The sequence below is a fragment of the Taeniopygia guttata genome, chromosome 3, assembly GCF_048771995.1.
Source record: "Taeniopygia guttata chromosome 3, bTaeGut7.mat, whole genome shotgun sequence".
NCBI lineage: Eukaryota > Metazoa > Chordata > Aves > Passeriformes > Estrildidae > Taeniopygia > Taeniopygia guttata.
In genome coordinates, this window is record NC_133027.1 from 53,606,194 (window position 1) to 53,623,341 (window position 17,148).

Genomic DNA, 17,148 nt, shown 5'->3' on the forward strand with positions numbered 1-17,148 from the left:
AGCATGCAAATAGCCACACTGAATCTCTCTCTTTCTCTGTATTTGGGGACACAGAAATTGTGACTGTTCTGTGTTTAATATGAACAAGAAGCCTAGAAATTGCTTCTGCTTACTCACTTGTTTTTCCATCTCTTGTTTTTTGTATTTTTATACACACCCTTGTCACAAGAAACATGGCAGACATAATGCTTCAAATATGAAAGGCATAAAGAAGGGCTATTCACCTGAGCAAGGGCTGAGTGAACCTCAGGTGGAATAGCTCTCCTGGGTTAGTTTAGTGCCCTCCGGTTATGTGTAATGGACTGGAGCTTTTTTATTAGTGTTTTAGAATTAACAGTACACTATACACCATAGCTATAATGTAACTATGTAATTGTATCAAGATAATTCCATACTTCAGATAGCTTTAGAATGAATATTCTTTTGTCCATTGTATTAAGTTGGTGCTGTGTTTTACTTCCTTGTGCTAGGTAGTTTTCTTAAAGCTTCCAAACTCACTTTTTCCTAGGTCATTCTACCTAAAGACAAGACTAAAAAAATTGTAGCTTACTCTTCTCTTTGCTGACTGCGCATTTCTGTTATATTTCATCTTGAGATGCTGTAGTGTTTATACAGAAACTTTTATCTTTTCTACTACACCAAGTAACATATATTAGCAGAACCTAAAAGCAGTAGAACTCAGCCTGCTTAGTCCAGTCAGTGATGCTTTAATTAAATGCTGCAAAGTTTAGTATTTCTCATAAAGTGCAAGTGTACATTCACTCTCCTGGTTTTAAAAATGGGAGGTCTATGGAAATGAATGCATGAGTTATTGTTAGTGTTTTGGCTTGTGAAGCTTAATGATAGGCATTTATATGACCAGTAGCAACTTAAAACGTCTCCTCTTCCATGTTGAACTGTTTCTGTTGCCTTATGTTTAAAGATGGTGTGTGGTTTTATTTATTTGTATCTGCACAGTGCTCTGGTAACTGCTTTGGGCTCATCAGAGGTTCAGCTAGCAACCCCCAAGGGTTCAATTTCAGTTCTAATAAACTGAAACTCTTTCTCTTCTATCTGTGATTTGTTCTACAATTTATTACTATCTCAACTTGAGATATATTTTTTATATTGCTCTTGAAGTATTACAAATATACCTTTTCTGGTTTTTTTCTCTTAGTATTCGCTTATTGAGTAACCCTTGTCATCTCTCCTGCTGCATCTTTTAGGGGTCAGAATTGTCACATGTACCCAGAAGATTTATTATTCATAAGACAGTCTGTTGCGGAGTTGCAGACCTAAACCAGATCATTAGTAATGCTTTGTGTCTGAATATGACCAGTTTTGAATGTTGGTATTCCAGCAAGTGATAAGAAGTGTGCAGTGCTGTGAATAGATGTGTGTGGTGTTAGTAATTTCAGGGGCAGAGATATAATAGAGAAGCAAAAATAAAAAATTACTGTTGTGTGGGTCACTGTACCAGAGAGCAAATGAGAGCTATGTGGTGTGTCTGGGCAGCATCCTGTTCCCTCAGCACGGTGGGGTCTCCCTGTTGCATCCTTGCTGTGGCCACATTTACTTGGCTGTCTCACTGGGAGTCTTGTACCTTTATCTGCTCTGCCTTCCAGACTGGAACATTTGCATGTAGACCTTCGCTGCTTGGTATTCACAGTGTGATTGTCGCCGCTGTCTCTTGCATTATGAGGGTCCTGCTAAGTTATGGAATACACTACCCTTGACTTGGTTTTCCTGAAGTCAGTTAGTTGCTTTTTTTACATACTTGCTCCTTGCTGAAGGAGCTGAGTGAGCCTGGATCCTCAGAGGAGTTAGAGTTAGGCTTTTTACTTTCTTTTGTGGACCTGCGCTATGATTCTTATATGTATGTCCACAGAGCCAGATAAAATTGAGACTGTGCTATTGGTTTCCAGAGTTAGTCAGTTTAAATTTCACAGAAAATAATAACTATGTCCTTGTCAAAGTAATCTCCTCCCATGTTCTCATTGATAAGGCTGGATTAAAGCTGCTGGGACGATATTTGCACATGTTGCTCTTCCACTCTCATTTGAGCCTGTGGAGGTAATTCTTACAGTTCATTTCTCCATTTGCAAAGCAGGGAATTACATAATTTTCCTACCTCATGAGAGGTTGAGACATATTGACTCTACAGGATCATGAAAAATATGTCCAGAGAATTGCATGATCTTGAATGTTTCTTTTTCTTTGTATGTTTTTCCAGGACTTGCAGTGGGCACAGATGGCCAGAGAAAAGCTATCATCAAGTCCACTGAATGTTCTAAAAATAATCAGATGCTTCATTGGCTTCTGCATGTCTGTGCTGTTGGATGTACTGTTATTCATGTGCAGAGTTTTGGAAAGTAATGCTCACAACTGAAGGATTGTTTGTTGATGCTTTAGAGCTGCAGACAGGATTTCTGGGTGCTTACTCCTGAGTACAGCAAGCAGGACTGTGAAACTACTGAAGCAGTTAATGAAAATGTGAGCTACTTAAACTGCAAGTAGCAAGGTACATTATTCATCATGCATGAGAAGGGAAGGAAAAAGGAGAAGAAATAATTTTGAAAAATTGGTAAATTTATCACTCTTTAAAGGGTACTCTATTCACAAACTAAGTTATTTTTAATCTTGTTTCCTTTTTTTATCCCTGTACTTAGAGCATCTTCTTCTGCTACTTGAATATACCAGTGCAGGAAGCTGCTGTCCTCCTGTGCCAGGTTGCAGGGAGGACAGCAGGACCTGTAAACAAGTTCTGGAGGTCTTGAAAGTGTGGTGACAGTAGAAGTGGTGTGTATATCCATGGTCAGGAGTTCAGTCTGTTCCTGTGATTATAACATTTTAAAAAAAGTTGGGTTTTTTTGGCCTTTTTAGAGCACTCCCATCCTAATTACAAATTTTCAGTAACATCCTCAGAACTCCCTGGCAGCAACAATAGATAAACAAAGCAAGTATCCAGAAATGAGTAAATTTAGCAGTAGGCTAATTAAGGAAGACCGGTGTATGTTTATGTATTTTGTTCGTTATGTAATTATCAGGTGCTGGCACTGGCTAAATTTGGAGAGTGGCAAATTTTTAACAGGCTCCTAACTGAAATGCATTGTTTGGTTTGCCTTGAAAATGCCTAATTAAAGAATTAGCACTGCTGTAGACATGCAATAGAAGCTTTTCACAGTCTACTTCTGTTTCAGTGTGTAGAAAAGGTTAAACTGAGCCTGAAATTTATATAAAATCAGCTTTGTCATCCTTTGAGTTTGGACTGAACTCATGATATATGAGTAAGTTGTCTATTTCTCAGCATATAAATATTCCCCCAAATACATACATTTTTAATAGTCTGCTGATTCAGTATTCATCTGTACCAGAAAGGGGCTGCCAGGAAACCAAGGTTAATTTTAATTATATAGCATTAATAACATTTTGAGCAGGTAATAAAGAATACCTTAATTTTTTTTTTCTTGTAAAATATCAAAGGACAAATAGGGGAGAGTGTGGAGTAGGTTTGCCTTTTTTGATGTAACTTTAAATTGTCAGTGACATCTGGTAAAGTAAATGTGACTTTTGTGTTGTTACTGCTTAAAATGAAAAGGAATTCTCCGAAATACTAAATACTATATGTAGCAATTGCTGCAGGTTGTGCTGTGTTCCTCCTAGCTGACGGGTTTTCTCTTTTTTTTCCCTTGAGGCAATTAGTGCAAAATTCCCAACAATACAAGTAAACTCTGAAATTAGGAAGTCAGCATTCATAATCATTTTGCTATTTCTAGTATTATGTTTTCAAAGTATAATTTTCAGACTTTAATATGACTTTCTAGAACAATACTGTTGTTTCTTCTAAGAAGGTAAACTAAATAAGTTTTAGGTCCATAGAGTGGGATCTGACATTAAATTATGCTGCTATGAAAATTTACTTTTATTGGTGACTGGATATTGTATTGATGTGTATTTTTATTAGTGAAAGAAAAAAAAATTTGAATACCTTTGCTGTGTCTGGTCTGTGGATAACATTCAAATTTTCTGACTGCCCATCTGTTATGAATACAATTATTTAATTTTTTTAATTCTTGATTTATGCCTCCTCACCATGTGAAAGGACTTGGAGTTGGATTTATTTGATGTGAGAAGAACAGGCTCCATACCCATGTTGGCATTGCTGGCTTTGTTTAGCACTGATGAAAGCAAACAGCAAACCTCACACTGGGGGAGCTGAGCAGTGCCTTGCTGGCTTGGTGCTGGCACCTCCTGCAGCATTTGTGGTTAGGTCCAGGCTTAACCTCCTGTTTCCTTTTTTGTGCCACTTTTTGCTGAAGCAGGGGGTGGCTGCTCTGGCACTGGGCCTGACAGGGTTGTGGGCAGGCAGGGGTTTCTCCTTCTGGCTCCCTGGGTATCAGTGCTTTCTTCATCTGCTAGCCTGGAGCAGGGCAGTTACTTCCCTGGCTGGGGATGTCAGACCATGGGAGAAGAAGAAAATGAATGGAAAGAGCATACCACTGACCCTGGCATGGGATTAGGCAGTGAGGACAGGTCTCTCTTGCCTTTGTTCATCCCAACTGATCTTGTTTTAGTGAGGTGAAGGACTCTTCCCTCTTCTTATTCTCATGGGTCCTGCTGTCTTTGTGGTCATGGGTTTAACACTATATTAATGCTTTGGGGTTATTTGGTAGTTCTTGGTGTCAGTGTGAGACTCAGCTCTGGCCTGTCTGTGCCCTCATGCCACATCACGGTGTAGTTGAAGGCAAAGCAGGTGAAGGGGGGAAAAGTGGTTCCCCTTTCTTTGAACTCTTTTTGTAATTTGCTGTAGAGATTGTAATTGTACGCTTAGAGAGACTTACTGTAACTCTAATGGCAGTGCTATTGAAGCCACCAGTTCTGAACCTCTGAAGATCTAAGAACCTTTCCCAACAGGGAAGATAGAGATGCATCAGAATTCTCAGGAAGTATGTGGCGTCTTCATACAGACCGAACATCTGAGCAGGCCAGTTTGTTCTAATGCTGCTGTTATGCTTCTGTCATGTAGGTTTCAGTAGCCAGCTGTGTCCTACATCATGTGTTACCTTGCAGAGGTAAAATAGTATTCTCTTCATAAAGCTAAAGATGTCAGATATTTGCCATTTAAAGAGTACCCATTCATGTAAACTACCTGATGTGTAAAAATGAAAGCAATTTCATTCTTTGTGATGCACTGGATGAATTCAAAACTTGTGAGTTAGGAAAAGTGCATTTTGAAGCAATGGGCTTCATATGCTGTGGACTAAGGAGAGAAAATTGCGGCAAGTATTTCTAGTAGACTCTAGCAAGATTTGTTCTTGGGTTTTTCAAATAGATTAGTCTGTCTTTGCTGCATCATCTCTTTTGTTGACATGTGGCAGTTTGTAGCTTGTGATCTTTTAATGCAGGGGTAAATAATGGAAGCTGATTAGGTCCCAGAAGATTTTTTTCTTCTTTTTCTATGAATCATAATTTATGTATCTTCCATTTCTTTGTTATACAGCCCATTAGACTAAAATGTTTAGTAGTAACTTCTTGTTTGAGTTTATTCTACAATACTGACAAAAAACTCTAAACTTAACTTCTTGCATGTGCGCAAGCCATCATGGTAGCTTAAACGTATGTTGAGGAGAGGAAAATGATAAAACATCTTGGCAGGAATCTTGGACAGCTGTTTATGTGGCATGTTGTTAATTACAGTAATTATAAAGCAGTTTGGAAATTCTCAGCTTCTGTTTTCCAAGTGCCTTGGTACAGCAGTCCGCCAAGAGGTGGTGATTTTCATGTCAAAAACCAGTGTTACTGGTCTCCCTTTTTTTTTTTTTAACTTTTCAGATCACCTAGATAACCTTCCCTAGTCCTCCCTATTTCAGGGTGATTACACTTCATTGGGAGAGCCAGAGGTCCATCTTGTTTCTCTCTGTATGGTTGTTTGAGCTTGTATATTGGTCACAAATACGAAGTCAAACCTTGTACAGAATGTAGATCACTCTTTTTTCTTTCACAATATTTTTAAAACTTTCAGATCTCTCACAATCTTATAGTATTTTTAGTAATTTAAAATTTAAATTCAGAGTAAGCATTGTGTGTCTTATGGGCTATTCTGTTCATACTATGTATTTTGAAAGCTTCTCTTGATCTGCCTATGTGTTTCTTATGTGTTTCCTATCTGTTGATAGGAAACACATAAGACCTGGAAGATGTTTTGGTATAAACTTGTAAGTAGTTGAATCTTTCCAGAGTTTTAAAACTTGATACTGCCCTTTGGGTTACCTGCTGTGCAAAATGTCTCTTCCACTGCTGAGGAACTGGTCTGAGTGCATTAATTGGTTCCTCTCATTGTATATTAAATGGACACTTCATGGCAAACAGTGGTTTTACTTTGCTTTGCAACTGGGTCAGTTTTATTTCCACAACCTGTTGGGTTTTGTAGGTGTTGGTGGCATGTTGATTTATGAGCTTCCTGTTTTTAACTGTTATATGCAGGAGACTCTGCCTGGTTATGAGGTGCTGACAGGAGAAAGAGCATCGCGCTTGGCTGCTCACCTTACCCATTTGACTGTAAATAATGGAGGCCAAGGAGGAGAAGAAGGAACGGCGGCAAGGCTATTTTGCTCGGTAAGCTTACAGGGCTTTTTTCAATGTTGATTAAAATACAGAACTCCTTATTCTGCCTTTTTGACAAGGCTTTGTGATTTTTCAAGTATGTATAAAAATGAAACCTGTGCTGCAGTGTGTATCCAGAAAGTGCTTTCCTTGTGGTATACTTGATGTTTAAGTGGTGATTTTTTCTTTTGAGTAGTAGACGATACTTGAATTAAAATTCTAATTTGTAATATTAAGCTATTCTTGGGTATTCAGTTGCAAATTGCACTGCATTTGAGTTTCCAGCATCAAGTTCCTGGATAGTGTTGATGAAAACAAGCATATCTGAAACATATGTGTATCTAAACCTGAAGTTTATTTGTTTTCAAATAAAACAAGATTTTTTTCAAATAAAATACTTTAAAAAAATAAAATATTAAATAATTTTATTTTTTTTCAAATGAAACAAACACAGATTTAGTAGTATTTTCCAATAGGGTAGGGCTAGCTAAGAAAGAATAAGCTGGCTAAACCATATCAACTTTGTAAATAAAAGCAATGTTTTTTCAGTCATTTTTATCATTTTGAATTCATGATTGGTGATTTTAAAGAAATTTTTAAGTGTCTTTATTAATTTAGCAAGTCTCTAATAATTTCTGAGCTCTGATGTACAAGAAGAACCAAAGCTCATTTACTCTTGGGAGGGGATAGGAAATAGGTTTAATAAACATCTTTGCCTCAAAGATGTTTTCTATTCTGTTGAAGAGGAGAATTGTATCCCATCTCCACTCAGTGCTAAATTACTGTAGTTTTAGTGCATTACAGACTAGATTGAGGGACATGCCTGTCACAACGTTTAAAAGTAGTGTGGGGAAAAGTTGCTGCTGCTTTATTGCTATTAGTGTTCTATGTAATGGTGGCTAAAGACTGGAGGAAGTTTTGGTCATGTGTGTCTAGTGACTTGCTTTCTATTTGGAGAAATGCAGTTATGTTGATGTTGGCAGAATGTTGCAGTTTGAGATTCTGAGAAGGGGAAATGGATAGTGGCACCTAAAACAGAGAAGGCATTATGAAGGATAAAGCAGAAGTAGCTAAAGGGATTGTACTAAGGAACAAGAAATTTTGCGTTAAAGAAGACTCAGGCTTTGAGATGGATGTCTGAGTAAGATGCTTTAGTGTTGAGAATGTTTTGTGTTCTAAGTGCTGTCTGCTCAAGAGGCTTTCAGGAAAGTCCTTGACAATTTTATTTAATCTGCTTTCCTCTGTCATCTTGTGAGCGTTTTAAAAGTTCACAGGGGCAGTATGTCTTGTATGGGCATAGGACATGAGCAAGGTTCAAAAAGATGGGAAATCGATTCATAGTATTAGCACTTAGCTGCTGTGTAACTTTGGGGAGGTTACTTGTCTCTTTCCCTCCCAGCTTGCATCTTTTTTCTTTATGGGTTGCAGGCCTTGGCTCTTCTTGTACATCCAAGCTCAGAGATGATTAGAGACTTGCTAAATTAACAAAGATGAGTTATTAGGAAAACAACATCACTTATTTCTTAAAAATCACGAGTCATAAATTCCAAATGATAAAAATGTTTGAAAAAACATTGCTTTTATTTACAAAGATGATACAGTTTAGCCAGCTTACTCTTTCTTAGCTAGCTAGGGGTGGTGCTCAGTGTCAGAGTGGTTGTGCTTGCAATTCTTGGAAGGGAAACTTGAGAATCCCAAAATATATGCTGACAAACCAGCTCCTGAATTGCAAGATCAAGATGAACATGAAATTGTCTGCATCTCTGTCCCCCAAATTTAGCATTATTTACACATTTAAAATATTTGAAATTGCTCTGTTGAAGACACCCACTCAGCCATCATATTTTTTCTCTACAGATACAGTACCTCAGTTTTCCCAGGTCCTCCCTCCTCCCTGTGGCAAGTGAAGCTGAAATAAAACTTTCCCCATCCATTTTTGCTTCTTACCAAATGCAGTTTTACCCACTCTGTTTTTTGGTAAAGGGCTTCTTTTTTGCCTTGGTTGTCAGGAAACAAAAAAAAGTTATTTTTTTCAAACTAAACAGAGATGTCTTCAGAACTTTTTAAAGAGTGATTTAGATTCCTTGTGTAGATAAAATGTTACGGCTTGTAGGAGTTTAACAGGCAAGAAGTGAAAGTATAAGAGTAACGTGAGCATAAATTTATCTTATGCAATAGGTCCTTATTTAACTGTTACTCCTACTTAAAGACTGTTCTGTGTAGTTAAGTTTTCTTGCCTTATTTTCCCAATCATGTTTTTAGGCTGTTCTTTTGCCTTCTGTGTCACTGTCTCCCAAATGGACCAATATCTGTGCTGGTATTCAGCAAGTCCAAAAATAGATGGCACAGTGTAATGGCTGTACAGAGGCACATCTGTGTATATTGACTCTACTGTGACATTTGGTGCTTTTTATTGGGATTATGTGCCCATGAACCCAGATAAAACCTATTTCCCTCTGCCTGTGCATTTTTCCTCTCACAGAATGTAGAGCCTTGTTTTCCCTTGGCCATTGTGTAAGCTTGAGTTCAGGGGTATAATGAGTGGCCATTAAATTTTTAACTTAATTAAGAAAGAAACTACCAGAATGAGTGTTGTGTATCACATGGAAAGAATTGCCTTAGATATAAATTGGTAGTCTGGAAGGCTAAATGTACAGTTTGAAAGTGGAATTGGTTTGCATGTGCAGTTGTGTGCTGCTGGATATATTTTGCATATGCTATTCTGTGATACTGGATGTCTTTGGACAAGCAGTTAAAGAATATGAGAAATCATAAGGGACGAGTTTGAATAGTTTTTTGAAAGAATGAGAAAAGGGGCTCCTTCAGGTTCAAATTTTCTGAGCCTCAGCATTCATGACAGCAAGTTACTACTGAGCATTTTCCATGCTTTGTACAATCCTATGTTAAGTAGCTCTCTGCTGCTGTCTTAGGGAAAAGAAATAAGTGCGCTTTATATGAAAAAATGCTGCTTTTCAACGAGTTGTCTAAAATACTTACATTAATTTTATTAATTGTTATGTCTTCAACTTTTGGTGACTTAATCTGAACAATCTGTGTGGAGATGAACTGTAAAAAACATACTTATGTTGAATGATTTCTTAATAGTTTCCAGGGGAATGATGAATTTTAGTTTTCAGTTTCTTTTTGGTCACCACTGAGAACCAGATTTCTGAAGCCAAAAATGAGGCACTTTTATTAGGGAAAATATTCTCACTGGGATTTGGGTGCCTTTGTGTTTATTGAGTTCACATTGGTCTTGCTACCATCATTCTGTTGAGAAAACCACATAAATGTCTAGGACATACTCCAAAGGCCATCTCAGTAGGCAGAGACTCTCTTTAGCTCCAGGTTTTTAATAGTTTTTCAGAACCTGAAGCTAGTTGTATAACTTAATGCTCACCTCCTGTTTCCTTACGATGCCAATATCTAAGAGAAATAAAGGAATTCACAGCATGTTTTAAGTTGATTTAGGTTGTTGGCTTAGATACCTAAATTTACATCCATACAGATTAAGGTTTATACATTAAACCTAAGATTTAAAGAAGGTAAGTGTTTACTGCGGTTTTGTTTACTTGTTACCAGCTCCAATTTACAACTTTTTTTCCCTTCCAATTATTTTTAACACTTAAATAAAACCAATGGTGTATAGCTTTTCAGTCCTATAGCTGTTTATGACCTAACCATAGCTTTCCTTTTAAGTATTCACAACAATTCCAACAGTAAGAATCATTGATACATAACTACTGAGCTGTAAGCAGCTAGATTCTGGGAAGCTTAGCTGGGGAACGCATTATATGCAATTGTCATGTTGTGCTTTTTCCCTGATCCTTGCTCTTGGCAGCTGTTGGAGGCAGGATGTTGGCTTGCACAGACCCTTGGTCTGACATGCTGAGGTCATTCCCTTAGTCAGTCTTTAGTATATTGCACGCTGTCAGATTTGTAAGCATCTCATTTGGACTTTCCTTGTCTTCTGTTTTATTCCCATATTCAGTAATTGTGCACTTCATATTTTTTATTCCTGTGGCTATTAAGACATAGATGGTGAAATAAAAACACAGTAAGCACACAGGGACTGTGTGGGAAAAGGGTGACTAGGACAGAGGAAAACCTAAATAAGATATATATGCACAAAGTTACTTCCTTGAGGGAATCTCATGTATGTGAGACCTTTTCATAAGTTTTTCTGTGAGGTGCAGTTCTTCTTGGCCAGATTCATTATATCTGTAACAGACTTGAAGTGTTGGGTCCTCCTCAGCTCACTATTCCTCCAGCAGTTGCTTCCTTCCAATTGTTCTAATTCTGCTGAGCCAATGTGTTGATGTTTATTCAGGCTTCCTGTAGCACCCATACTTTATTTTTTTGCTTTTCAGAGGAAAAGTTTTCCACACATTGTTTTTAAAACAAACCATCATGGAGGTTTATCTTGGGTGTGAAGAATAGTCAAGCCAAGATCTTGGAGATGCTTAAATATTTTTTAAATGGCTCAAGGAAATAATACATCATTTCAGTTCATCTGTACAATGAAAATATCTTGACTCTGCTTCCAGATATATAAACATTACCTCATTATTGAGTTACTTAAACTGAATAACAGTATTGCATTTTATTCATATTGTTTCAGGCAATAGCACATATGCCTGAGGCATTCTGTTTTGTAAGAAAAGGGTGAATATATCACTACTTCAGATTTATGGGGTGCAATGGTTATTATTAGCTCTGCTGTTTAGGGGGTGTGTGTGTCTTATAATTCTGTGGTGCAGGATAAAATTCAGCAAAAGGGCATGAATCAACATTTTCTGTTTAGTCTTTAAATCACAGAATTATTCCCAATGTGAGTGCTTCCTCTGGGAAACATAAACAAGATCGTGGTTTCTGCAGTCTTGGTTCTTTCCATTGCTTTCATCCTCAAGAGCAGTGGAGGAATTTAGGATTGAAGAATAATTTTTTTTACTGGTAACAGAATTAGTGAAAGTATCTACTGGGGCCCTGAGGCTTTCCTCAGGCTTCTTTAAAACTTTCCAGTACCAGAAATGCTGTTTATGGAGATACAAAGCTTCTGTAAGACAGGAAGCATGGTTAACCTCCTCACCCATTCACTTCCCCCTGCATGTGAAGTGAGACTTGGGTAGCAGTGTGGCCTCTGTATGAAGAGGCTTTTTTGGGACAGAGAAGAAAGGTGGAGTTTTGTGATGTTCTTGAATTCTTTGAGAGGAGACTAGGCAGAGAAAAGAGTTTAGTTCATCTTCAAATGTACTGTGTCACACCAGTAATTTCACAGTTTTTCACCTTACAAGATTCTTGTAAGGTTGGATTGTTAGACAGAAGCATGCAATGACCTTAAATTTGCTTTTCCCAAAGAGACCTTCGGGTGTCTCTTACCAGCCTTTAAAAAGACACTTATTTAGCCTTCTTTATAGAACATAAACTGTTACATGGTGGGCCTTTGTGCAGTTTGGATGAGAGTGGCTATTAACATCATTGCAACGTAATTTGTCTTCTTCTACTTCCCTTCCCTGCAGCCTACAGCTGGGAATGCCAGGCACTGAGGGGTGTGCTGGACATTCCTGGTGGGCCATGCCATTTTGTTCTTGGAGTGATTTAAAGACTTAAATTAAAATATCTTAAATTATGAAAGTGGTAGGCTTCCCAGGGTGACTTTCTGGATAGGTGACGTACAGATTTCTTACTGTATCTGATATAATTACATTTTTAAATTGCACTGTTTCTGTAGTGTCTGCAGATACTGTCTTGTCCTTTCAGCCTCCCAGGTGTTCTCTTCTGTCCTTAGGTGCTTATGTATCTATTGCATAAAATTCTGCTTAACCCCAGTGAACTGTTTTAAAATTAAGTCTCACCTAAACACTGGTGAAAAGGTAGCATAATACTTGGCAGAAGTGTGGCTGCATGGTCGATTTTAAAGTGATGCTGTGTAAGATGCTACTGAAAGGAGGTGGTCACACTCAGCTTCTGGTTTTGCCATGTCTCTTATGGATGACAGAGCTGTCATCACTGAGCTGCTCCAGCATGAAGGCACCTTCCAGAAGCAGCCACCTAAAGAGATGCCTAGTGGTACTGACTTTTAGGTGGTGCTGTTAATCATGCTCTGAGAAATAGCAACTGTTTTACCTCCTTTTGGCAGCAGTCCTGGTCAGCTCTCCTGTGCTTTGTACCACGGGTAGTAGGGAGTGGGCTGTACAGTATTTTGAGAAGGAGAGCAGTTGGCATTGTGAGCTATGTTAGAGTTTGCTGGATTGAAGAAGACACAGGTTGATAAGAAATTAGGCATGCATCCTCAGGGAAGGTGTTTTCTGGCTCACAAATAAAATTGCCTGCCTTTGTATCTGCCATCATTTGAGGCTTTTGCCTGTATGGTTTTGCCATGTGCCATGCTACATTGTATAGTCTTTTTCTGCTAAGGGTGCTGCATGTTTAAGGGGAAAGGTATGAATGATACCTGCAGGAACATGCTTTTGGAAAGGGGCAGTTTTTCCCCTCTGTCTGAGAGACTGGAAAGCACTATATAGCTGACTAAGGGAATTCTACTGGTAAGAGAGGAAATACTGTGGGTCCTCTGTGGATACACTGGATACCTGTCTGCTTGCACTGTATCTGAACTACTAGATGCACATTCTGTAGTTTTTGCTACATACCTCTAGGCACTGGGCTCCCCAGTCTTGCCTCCCCAAGGAAATGAAGCTTTTTGCTTCTGCTCTGGGGCTTTGAACAGGGTAAGAGGCTGCGTGCATATTCCTGGTGGCCTTAGGCTCCCCATAGTAAACTCTCATGCCCTCAGTGTTAATCCAGCTTCCAGACTCTGTTTGGAAGGGATTTCTTCCACCCCACCCTGTGCCTGCCAATCTGATTATGTGGAGGTGAGTTTTAAATGTAGGTTTTTGGTGTTTTTTTTCTGTCCTACTGTGTAGTCCGAGAAAGGAGTGTTTCCTAGGATCATCTGAAATTTGAAGATGTGTGTTATCTATGCTTTAAGATTCTTATGTTATTCCACTGAGATCTGTGGATTCCTCCTATTGATTTATGTGAGAGAAAATCCCAAGAAGAGCAGCAGGAGTGGTTAGGAATTTGGGGAGGAGGGAAATAATTGTCCTTATGCTGGAAAACCTTTGTAATGTAAATGAGCCATAAATCAGCTCTCTGGGTGCCTTAATACACTGAATATTTTCCTGTGAGACAGCAGTTTTTGGCACAGAGAACTTGTCTTGTATAACACTTAATATAGTGCTAATAACTTCAGGCTTTTGCTGCTATTTTTCTGGACTGGCTATTTTTATTTCAGTAGGTGTAAGCTTAACAGCTAGCTAATCACTGGTAAGCTTAGTTTAAATTATATTATGGTTTTGGCATAGCAGTGCATTTCTGTAATGGATTTTTTACTTTCAGTAATGCTTCTATAAATAAATGGTTTGAAGGTGTCAATCACATGGTTCAATCAGACAATCTTTAAAAGTCAAATCTCCTCAAGCAGAAGATTTATCTGTATGCTCACTATCTGTTAGTGAACTAAATGTTAAGATGACGATGCTGCTCTTTCCACCTGGACCACAGCAGGTGATGTATGTTGCAGTTCTGCTTGTGTGAAGCCAAGAAGGATTTTTTGTTGTTACAAATACTGCCAAAAGTCTTTTCTTTCTGCTTATTTTTTTTCTATTTTTTCTTCTTTTTTTTTTTTCTTTTTCTTTCTTTTTTTTTTTTTTTGGCAATCCAAAACTACAGCATATGACTCTGGTCCCATGGACAGATGCATTTGAGCAATTTCTTGCATGTGAAGAACCATACTGTTAGGTGTTACAGAACAGTGAAAGCTGTTTGTAGGAGCTGAGCCGTCCAGGCACGAGTGGTGGGAGCAGGTCCAAAGCACCATGGCTGCAGGGAGAAGTGCCAGAGCACCAGAGGGGAGGGGACGCCAGCAGCTCCCTACCCACCTGCCATAGCAGGGGTAGGACCCAGCATGCCAGGAAGCTTTCCTTCCCAGCCTAGAAGGGAATGGACTGGTGGGCAGAATGGCAGGCAGCAGGACAGGATGTCACACAGCACCTCCCTTATCTGGCTTGGGCTGGCTGGATTTGATAGGAGGTCGTTGTCCTTGAAAATACCAGGAGGCTGAAGATAGCTCCTGGCCTGCTTGTCCCCACCACCCTCCTGCTTTGCGTGTGCAGGGAAGAGGTGGCAGCACTCAGCCTCCTCCAGGGTGAGCCTTCGGGTGTGCTGCAGCCTGGGTGCTGCTGCAAGGAGCAGAAGGGCAGCCTCACAGGATTAAATTCAGGAGCACTGTAACGCCCTGGGTTCTTCACCTTATTCTAGTTCAGCTACTGCCTCAAGTGCAGTGAAACCTCATGAACTTACAGAGTCCAGAGAACATGGATGCAGAGCAGAGCCTCTTGTGTCTTCCCATCTTCCATCATGCTGACAGAGGGCAAGGTTTACTTTTAGCTTTTTCATTTTCCTGGAAGTAATTGCTTCTTCCCCTTCCATATATACATTTTGACTGTAGGTTAAAAGTTTCAGCTGAAGTGAAAATGAAAAAATGCAAACTATTCTTCAGGCAAAAATAAATCCATAAATATTTTATTATTTGATATAAAACCCACAGAGGAGTTTTAAGAAGTAGTAATTAATACACATTTTATCTCTGATGAGTGTAATTGAGGACCAACTACACTAATGTAATGGTATGGCTGGTGAAAAATACCAGACCATGTCAAATTATCATTTTAAGGTATATGCTTCTCATGAGTTGCATTTGTACTTGCCTGCCATGTGACTGTCCCACGCAGACGAGCTCTCCCTGTCTTGTCATCTTTATACCTGTGGTTAAGGGTCTTCTCACTAGAGTAGTAAAAAGGTGGTGTCGTATTATTTTGTATAGAAGATGATGCATACACCTGTTCTGGGTGTAGATTGATCATGATGCTCACTTATGAAATATCCGTTGTATGAGACACTATCAGCCATTACTCTAAACAGTGAAAATACAGATTCCTTTTTATTCCTCCACGACAGCATGGCTGTGTGTCTTTTCAGAACTTTAATCCACATAACAGTATCGTAAGTGAACTTGGACATTTCTTCTGTGCTGCATGCCAGTTCATGGGAAGTCTGTTCAGGAAAGCCATTAAACTGCTCAACATGCAAAACAGGTTGCATGTTGTTTGAGGACAATGAATGCAAACACAGAAATGAGGTACGCAGTTTGTTGGTTGAGATTTGTTTTTAGCAATTACTCTGAAATATTTTAAATAAAGCCTTGTTCCACTCATGTTGCAGTGCTGTTTGCTCTAAATTTGTTCCTGAATGAATATGTTTCCAACCTGGTTGTAGGCCTGTGCACAGCATCTCTTATACTGTGATCTCCAGCTCTTGCTAACAGAATCCTTGAGAAATATGTAGTGGCGTTTGGATATTTTTGGTGTTATGAAAGTTAGCATTTAAAGCCATCAGTTTGGCTTCCATGTAGTGCCTTTTTTTAAAAGAAAAAATCCTTGGCCTTGTCTATTAATAATATAAAGGAGAAAATGTGGGGTTTTTACTTTGTGTTTTTTCTTTTTTTAAACTACTTTTGTTTACAGGTGTATTAAATTGATAGTTTGATGCAATAGAGGTTGGTGCAATGATGCAGAGCACCTTGACATTTAAATGGTAATTTGCAAAGTAACTTTCTTAAGAAGAGCAAAAGCTAATGCAAAGACAGGTACTTTAAATCCAAGTTCTCTCCATCTCTAAGATACCTCTATTATTGGTCATTTAAGTAAGAAAACTGTTGAATTTTTTGACTTTACTTTGGTCACTGACTTCTCAACCATAGCAACTTTTGGATCATCCTAACCCTTTTGGTCAGCAAACAGTGACGGTGACTTCACTTACTGATTTATGTCAACTTACTCAACATTAAGATCCTTTTTATGGAGAAAACAACACTTTGCTCTCTCTCTGCTGCTGTTGGAGAAGTAGAGTCACTGCTTCCTTTTTGCAGCAGGGGAAGCTGCCCATCTTCCAGCCCTTGGACTGCCAATGTTCATGAAAATTTCCCATCATCAAAGCACCTTTTCTGGAGAAGTGGGAAGAATCTGCCACGACCACTTCGGTGCACCTGTCCAGAGGTCTGTTGGGCATGGTGTGGTGTGTGCCTGGCTTGGCTTTCTGGCATCCTTTTTACTGATCCCAAGGAATATAACAGAGGCTGTTGCTTGACAACCCCTTCCATCTCAGCAAAGGGCTTGCTTGGAGGAGCAGTCTTGCCTCTGCTTACGGCTGCCTCCTTTTGTGTTGACACAAATGCTAGCACACCCAAATGGGATCTAATGGGGGAGTGATCAAATTTTAAAAAATTAATTCACATATTGGTATTTTTGCTGGGTTATCTTTAACCTACATAATTTCCCAGATCTGGTCCCTGTGCAGGTGCAACAAACGGGTTTGTACAAGAATGGGCACAGCTCCTGGGGCCAGAATCGGTGGTGAGCAGAGAGAGAGGGGCACCTTCTTTTGCTGACAGAAGAGGCTTAAAGGTTCTTCTTTGAGCTACAGGGTTTGAAACAAGTCTCCTTTTTC

General features: G+C 39.0%; 1 protein-coding gene across 10 annotated transcripts in view; it reads left to right on the top strand.

Annotated features, from left to right (window-relative positions):
• The window catches only part of NCOA7 (nuclear receptor coactivator 7), an 84,437-nt gene that overhangs the window by 18,726 nt on the left and 48,563 nt on the right, over positions 1-17,148 (top strand). For 9 of the 10 annotated variants that reach the window (XM_072926850.1, XM_072926849.1, XM_041715147.2 and 6 more), the window contains one exon: positions 6,463-6,594. The exons of the other annotated variant lie outside the window; for it this stretch is intronic. In XM_072926850.1, coding sequence (XP_072782951.1) covers positions 6,545-6,594 — 50 coding nt within the window. In that variant the 5' untranslated portion in view covers positions 6,463-6,544. The remainder of the gene's footprint in view (positions 1-6,462; positions 6,595-17,148) is intronic. 10 annotated transcript variants of the gene reach the window in all.